Source organism: Carassius auratus, chromosome 4 (assembly GCF_003368295.1).
Source record: "Carassius auratus strain Wakin chromosome 4, ASM336829v1, whole genome shotgun sequence".
NCBI classification, from domain to species: domain Eukaryota; kingdom Metazoa; phylum Chordata; class Actinopteri; order Cypriniformes; family Cyprinidae; genus Carassius; species Carassius auratus.
The window spans coordinates 1,759,436-1,767,179 of record NC_039246.1 but is presented as its reverse complement, the minus strand read 5'-3'; the positions used below and the strand labels follow the sequence as shown (position 1 = coordinate 1,767,179).

Below are 7,744 nucleotides of genomic sequence, written 5' to 3'. Positions count from 1 at the left end.
GCACAAACACACATTTATTTATGTACATCAGGATCGGCACATTCCACTAAAAAACAAATGTAATCCACTGCATCTTCAGCAGCTCAGATGTTGGGAGTAAATTACTTCTGCTATCTTCATTATTACATCAAACAACAAAGCACCTTGATCACTTAGGAGTCATTCTTGTCTACATTTGCTCAGGCGGTGAAACAATGGCAGACTGATGACAGCTCACTCGGGACGGGTCTAAGGTAAGAAGGCACTGTCAATCAACAATTCGGGAAGGGCCTCTGTCCGTGTGACGTTACACAGACAAGAAGCTGGGAACAGCCTGATCCACTTGGTGGATTTTTATCATTATAGGGTAGATGTGTACACGCACTGCTACCACACATTTATGTTCTTGTAAAAGTGAATTTAGCATCTGATGACCCCTTTAAAGCCAGGTTTTAATAGTCTTAGTCCAAACAGTGGAAACACAGCTTGATTTTGGGCTTGCAGCTTGAAGTGCAAGGCTATTGGCACACTCAACAGTGGAAAATCAGCTCATGAGGAACAGGTCGTTAGAAGTGCCATGATGGAAGAGAGTGACAGATTCTAGCACGGTTCCTTCCATCTTGAAAAAAAGGTGTTCTCCATCATCTTTTTCATGTTTGGGAACATTTTCAGTCCAATGAAGATGAAGGTAGAAGAAGATTATAAATACACTGGTTTATTAAAAGTAAACTCAGGAAATCCAATAGAAAAAAGAATCAACGATACAATACTCTAGCTCTTAACAGAAACCATACACGATCCTGGACTTAAAATGCATGGTCTCAAAGAGGACTAGTTAATGAGTAGCCATAGTGACTAATGTCTGGCAGGAAAATACAACAGGTTACAAGAGGATATACATACTAAAAGTCCATGAAATTAAAAGCAAACGGGCAGAATGTCAATTACATGGGTAATAATATCTCCTAATCTTCAGCAGAGAAGATTATCAAACTGAGGCTCTCCATTTTATTTTAGGTAGGGCTGTTATGGAATCGATTACAATTCCTGGTCCTGGAATAGATGGGAATAGATTGCAAGAATCGATTCCTCACTGTTATTTGTAGAATGAAGGAACCTAATCTCACCATGATTACTGCAGAATAGGTCAAATAATGTATCCTTCCTATAACAGGAAGCTTTGTTTGTAAAATAAATAAATGTGCACAGTTCAGCTGAATGATGAAGTTTACTTTGTATACTTTGCACAATATTAACAAACTGTATGCTGAAACAAAATAACCTGAATATTAATGACTGATAGAGCTCATGGTTTATTTGTCAATCAGATGCGCTCTCGGCCACTGACATTCTTTTATAATTTTCATTGGCTGATAGAAACGTTTTAAATAATAGTATTTCAGATGGTAATAAGATCAAGACCCTCAATGATGTCAAGATCTGTTCTGTCAAGCAGGGCTCAATATTGAGGATAATTTTGGACCAGTTCTACCATAAAATATCCTCCGAATCTATACATTTTTTTCTTTTATATAAAATGTAAAAATAACCTTGTTGTAATTACGGCTTTGGAGAATTGTGCTTCTGAAATGGAAAACTACATCCTAAAATTCAAATGATCAGTACCGACTCGTTTTCTTTCGGCTTATTTTTGTGATTTTAAATGTGTGCAGCCTTTGTCAGATGTAGCCTTTCTTTTAAAGGACTCTATATAAGCTTTGTTGAACTGTAAAAGACTGAATGAGGAGTCGATTCTCCTTTGATTCCCAACACCTCGGAATCTATTCTTTTTGTAATCGATTCCCAGCCCTGGTTTCAGCTGTCAGCACTCCAGTGTTAATCACATAATCAGGTCCAAACGCTGAGATGACATAACATTTATAGACCTATCGAGTGTTGGAAGTTGGATTTGCTTGGTTTTGTCAACTCTAAACCTACTCTGAATTAGTTAATCTAGCTTCATGCAACAAGTGGTGGAAGCAGGGTTGAAGACCAATGATCTACAGCACAGAGGCAGTGGAGCAAAGCAGGTATATTCAGTAAAATGTCGACGGAAGCCAAGATTCACTGAAACTAGAGAAAAAACTAAAAGGTAATTTTTCTTTTCTCTAAGGGCTTTCCCCCCATGCCTTATCCTTATCTGACAAGCACAATTCAAGTCTTGCAATTTATGTCATTTAAAACTCCTTCGACACATATAGCGTCTCAAACACATGCACAGATGCATCAAGTGCGATGGCTGAATACATTTTACACATGACGGCTCACATGACTGTTAAAGTTTCTTTTAATTTTGAAACTCTTTCCACAATGATGGCAGGTGAACGGCTTCTCTCCAGAGTGAACCCTCATGTGAGACTGTAGGTTTACTTTAATGGCGAAACTCTTTCCACACTGTTTGCAGGTGAAGGGTTTCTCTCCAGTGTGAATCCTAATGTGATTCTTAAGGAGGAATTGCTTTGAGAAACTCTTTCCACAGTGATGGCACATGTTGGGCTTGTCTCCGGTGTGAGTCATTACATGAGTCTTAAGATCATCTCTGTCTGTAAAACTCCTTCCACACTGATGACAGATGAAAGAGTTTGCCCTTGAGTGAATAGTCATGTGGTAGCTAAGAGTTGCTCTAAATCTGAAACTCTTTCCACACTGGTCACATATAAAGGGCTTCTCTCCAGTGTGAGTTCTCATGTGAGTGTTAAGATTTCCTTTGCATGAGAACCTCTTCGCACACACTTGACAGATGTAAGGTCTCACTCCTGTGTGAAGGGTCATGTGGGTATTAAGATCTCCTTTACGTGTGAATCTCTTTCCACACTGGTCACATGTGATCGCCTTCTCTCCAGAGTGAACTTTTAAGTGAGTGTTCAGATGCACTTCTTGTGAAAAGCTCTTTCCACACTGTTTGCAGGTGAAAGGCCTCTCTTTTGTGTGAACTCTCATGTGAGTCGAAAGGTATTTGTTTAATTTGAAAGTCTTTCCACACTGGTTGCACGTGAAAGGTTTCTCCGTGGAGTGAATAAATACATGTATTTTAAGGCATTTCTTTTTTGAGAAATTCTTTCCACACTGATCACATACAAACATCTTTTTAGTGTGAACACTCTTGTGGGTTTCAAGGTTTTGTGTTTGATTAGGTTTGGTCTTCTGAGCTCTTTTTCGGGAGGAAATCTTTTCAGTCTGTCTGGGTTTTTCTCCCGTCATGAAATCACGTTTTATCTCGCACAGATTTTTCTCTTCCACTTCATCGAATTCTTGACTCTCAATTTTCAGCAGCATCAGGTCTAAGGGGGAAAAAAGAGACAAGTACAATTTCACCCATGACATTTCATACGGTCTTGACCAATGACCGTGAACAGATTTGACTGTATCAAGCATTGGACAGAGGAGAGCTTCACTGGCTCGGACAAAATAAGCTGCTGAGGCAATGGAGAAAGTAAAGTTTGAGAAAGGAGACAGGAAGCAGGAGGGAATAAACTTTGAATTACATTAAAGTAAATGTATTAAAACAATGAATTACACAGTAAATGAGTTTGGACTATTGACTAAACACACCAAGCATCCTTCTACACCTGGAATTAAGAAGCATTTCAATCGATTGAATGACAAATATATGCAAGAGACACATTTACATTTATAAACGTTGCGATGATTTTTAGCAACATAATTTATAGTACACTTCTTATATTTCCTTAATGTCTTGTACCTCTGATGGTGTTAACACTAGATATACCAAGGTAGTCAATTTATTGCTTTTTAAATTTTTCTTTTTTAGGGAATAAAACCCACTTAGCTATAATTTCTTGACTTTTCTAAAATTAAAGTACATTTCTTACCATTTTAATTTATTAAAATTACTAAACAAAAGAGTTTTGAGTCCATCTACCTTGAATGGCCATAGTGGTCAAACTGATGGTTCGTATTGCTAACGGTGTATAATTTCAACTTTTGCGACTTTTCCCGGTTGAAGATGCACATCTATTGCCAAGCAACTTTTGTTCTAGTTGTTTTTATATTCTATTGCTAAGATAAAATTAGGGATGCAACAGGGTAAAAGTGGTGGCACCGTTTCAAAAACAAGTGTAAACAACACAGAAGAAGAGAATCCCAGATAAAAGAAGAAAGTGGATGCTGAGTTCTTGTTATTGTTGATACTTGAGAACAGATTTATTCTCATTATGTTCTTTATACAGAATAACATTTCTATTAATTCTCCACTCAATTATGATCTGTAAAGCACCGTCCATTTACTTTCACAAGCGCATATGTTATGAGTAAGAGCGCTTTCACTCTAGATCTTCCGTATCAAATCAAGTGAAATTTGTAACATTTTCTATTTATTTTGTATGCAGCTCATGGTATTTTCATAGAAATAAAACATGTTAATGACAAATATTAGCAGTGTAGCATTGTTAAACAGAGTGCATATTGTCTGCTTATAATATGAATCAAAATTACTATAGATCGCAATCGGAAGTTTTTACAAGCACTCGATGATGGTTTAAAGTGGATAAGCAAATACATTAAGTACATTTTCAAGTGTAGTTTGATGCTAATTGTACTCCTTTTTAGATATTTTACTCTCTTTTATGTAAAGCATTTTGAATTATCATTGTGTACGAAATGTCCTATATAAATAAACTTGCCTTGCCTTCTAATTACATTTTAGGATATAGTCTATTCTTGTAAGTATTACAGATGACACATTGTGCTCTACTTTTGTGTCCTTAAAATAGGGCTGCCCTGACTAAAAGTCGATCATTTGAAGCATTGGTCTCTAATTGCACATTTATTAATAAACAATTTAAATTATAATAATGAGCTTTTAAATGTCTACATTCCCTATGTCCTCTAGTGCATGCATAAGCTTGCCACAGCACATCAACAAGATTGAATGATTATGAAGCTGTCGGAAAAAAAAAAACAGTAAGGAGGTTGCATTAACATTTTAATAATTTATTGATGAACTATTTCTTGCTTTGTTTTCATCTTGAGATATAGTAGACGCATCAGTCTGCACATTTAATATGGATTACATAATCTGAGAATATTTGTTTTTAATTTGAATTGGTTTATTTGGAAGTTGACATTTATCTCTATTTTTTTGATGTCTCTAAGACAAACATACACAGAATCTCACTCTGAAGTTCACAGAGAAGGCAGAAAGCACATCCTGTTTGCTTTCTTTATTTTACAAAAGCACAATGTTCTGTTTTATATTGTGAGAGCACAAAAACAAAATAAAGATTCAAAGGTTGTATTACTCTCTTCTGTATGACCAAATATGAGTATTTTAAGTTTAATGGGTTGTTTTTTTTGTGGACAGCTTATAAAAAGGTCGTTTTTGTTTTTTTTAGCTTGTTTGCTGTACACCTTGTCACAGCATCTTTTAGACATTGTTTTGTTTTCGGTTATAAGTCAGAAATGACAAGGAGGCAGCTTCATGCAATACAAAGTTAATGGAGAATGTTGAATCGAAGTATACAAATACTTATAATAATGATTTTTTTAAAAGTTAGAGATGGTAATTTATTAATTTGTGCCAGAAGTGCACATTAGTCAAGCTGAATCAAAAAGAAAAACACTCTTGTTCAGTCACGCCTGCATGCATTTATTTTGCTATCACAGAAATGCACAACTCCATTAAGGCATTTAAATCCAAAGGCTTGTACTTTTAGAAAAAACATTTACAAAAGCGGTAGTCCAAGTAGTTTTTAGCATTGCATATAAATGTTTCTGCATCATGCAGTGATCAGAATCCCCATCATATCACAAATGGAAGTTATTTCAGACACTCACTTCTCCCTGAAAGTGAGTTTTGAGAAGAAAATAGTTTTAAATGTCTTAAATGGCAGAAGATGAGAAACAAGCAGTAGTTTTAAACTTCTGACTCAGATTAACTTTGTTCATGAGAACTCCTCAAGCCCCAGTTGGTCCACTTTGGACCAAGATGTTGGTCAGGCCAGAAGCCCCTGTCTGCTGGCTCAGTTTGTTCCTCCTATTTCTGTCGTGTGTCTTATTGTGACGAAGATCCCACACGTGGAGTTCAGGAGAAGAAACACTAGATCAGCTTAATGTCAGCACTATTTAGGATGAGAGGTTAAAAACTACAGATTTATTTGTGGACTGATTCAATAACTATGTATTAAATATTGATATTCAGATGCATTAAAGTGTATATTGATTATATATTTAGCTCCATGTAAAAATAAAATAAATTTAAATTGCAAGACTCAAATGACAAAATCAGAGTAGTTCATTTGTCATCAGTGGATCAACCGTAACTTTATGAAGTGACGGGTGACAGTGTTATTTACTTGGCAGTCTATGGGAATGACAAAATTTTCATTTTGTTGTAGACTAACACTTTAAGGATCAAATGAGTGAGAAAACCAACCTGTTTGTGTCTCAGTATCTTCTTGTTTGATTCTGAAAGCTTCTTCAATCTTCACGTCTTCAATCTCCTCTTTAATAAACTCCATCTTTATCACGTGGATCTCAATTGATTCAGAATAAGTTTTTCTCTGCGTTCTGTTTAAGATGAGAATTTAAAAGATAGAAATATAAACCCAAAGTAAATCTCTGGTGAGGGAGTCAGTCAGACTGAAAGAAAAAAACAACTAAAATTATATACAAGCTTTATATTTGCATTAAGATTAATATTTGCTGTTTTCTGAATTGTATATTATATTTAATAGCTTCCACTTTAATTAAGACGTTTACAGTTGGTTTGTAAAGTTGTAGTTACACATGTTTGTGTTTGTTTTCGTTGTGTTTACACAGTTTCGAGCAGAAGAGTCGTCAGCGCGCGCTGATTCGAGCGATTCAAAACAATGAATCATTTTGAGAAGCATTTGATTCAATTGACTCGGAGTTTAAAAAGCTCCGATTCTTGCCAGTGACTGAATTCGTGTTTATGATAAACCGAGCCCGCGTCCTAATGCGCATACCATCCATCCATAACTCTGAGATATTAGTCATTTTCAGTACTCTTTAGGGCAGATATGGTGTGTGGTATTAACACTGGAACGCAAGGGTGATTTTTCGAAATTGGGAGCGAAATGAGACGTTCTGTCACACATGGTTCGTGAGCGCTTGTATTTACAACAGACTATTATTTGTCACTGGCGTTAGACAAAGCATTCAAATGTTACAATCGATTTATTTCGAAGTTCCATATCGATTCTAAACGAGCTGTATCGATTTAAATACTAAATGGCTAAATACACTCACCTTTCTTCAGCCGAATCACACACGGCGCACGCTCATGACGTCACACCACCAGGCCAAAATAAAAGTCTTTTTAACTAAACTCATAGGCTCTATCCGAAATTACCAAATACCAAACTCACGTTCACATTACAAATGTTACTACTCCTTAACATATTGTTAAAGAACTGTCTCTGTAGTTTGTTATTACTTAAGCCAATAAATATACTGGCTATTTGGTTAAAGATGATTTCTTTAGAAGTCTGTGACTGTAAATGATTACATTGACACTGTGTTTAAAACTGTTGGCTTTGAATGTGTGAACAGAAATCTTTAATTAATATAGTTGAAATATATTTTCTAAATGTTAATGAAATGTTAATTTCTCAAGGTATCTTTATTCAATTCAATTATAGGAAACTGATTTACAAATATAACTTCCTCCCCTGAACGGCCATACATATAATAATATAATTATTATATACTACACATAAATTTTACTGATTTCAGTAAAATGAGCAATTTTGTGTTAAATACAGTTTTTTTGGTAATATTATTG

At 35.5% G+C, this 7,744-nt stretch overlaps 1 protein-coding gene across 4 annotated transcripts; it reads right to left on the bottom strand.

The window, feature by feature from the left end:
• LOC113066692 (gastrula zinc finger protein XlCGF8.2DB-like) lies at positions 1–7,268 on the bottom strand. 4 transcript variants are annotated; one of them, XM_026238662.1, is made up of 3 exons: positions 7,210–7,262; positions 6,374–6,507; positions 1–3,260 (listed from the first exon to the last, which is right to left on the bottom strand). In XM_026238662.1, exons 2-3 carry the CDS (start codon positions 6,456–6,458, stop codon positions 2,230–2,232), a joined length of 1,116 nt encoding a protein of 371 aa, XP_026094447.1. In that variant the 5' UTR covers positions 6,459–6,507; positions 7,210–7,262; the 3' UTR covers positions 1–2,229. The 4 variants fall into 4 exon arrangements, 2 of the variants coding, with proteins under 2 accessions (XP_026094447.1, XP_026094456.1); XM_026238671.1 differs by having other exon boundaries at positions 6,374–6,579; positions 7,210–7,249; XR_003279214.1 differs by lacking the exon at positions 1–3,260 and adding an exon at positions 3,280–6,059 and having other exon boundaries at positions 7,210–7,268.
• Positions 7,269–7,744: the final 476 nt, after the last annotated feature.

What these genes read in the sequence shown, in the direction of transcription:
- LOC113066692 (XM_026238662.1), bottom strand. Translation starts at nt 6,458, where the DNA reads ATGGAGTTTATTAAAGAGGAGATTGAAGACGTGAAGATTGAAGAAGCT. An exon ending in AGATACTGAGACACAAACAG is followed by an intron (nt 3,261 to 6,373) that starts GTTGGTTTTCTC and finishes TTTCCCCCTTAG; the next exon opens with ACCTGATGCTGCTGAAAATT.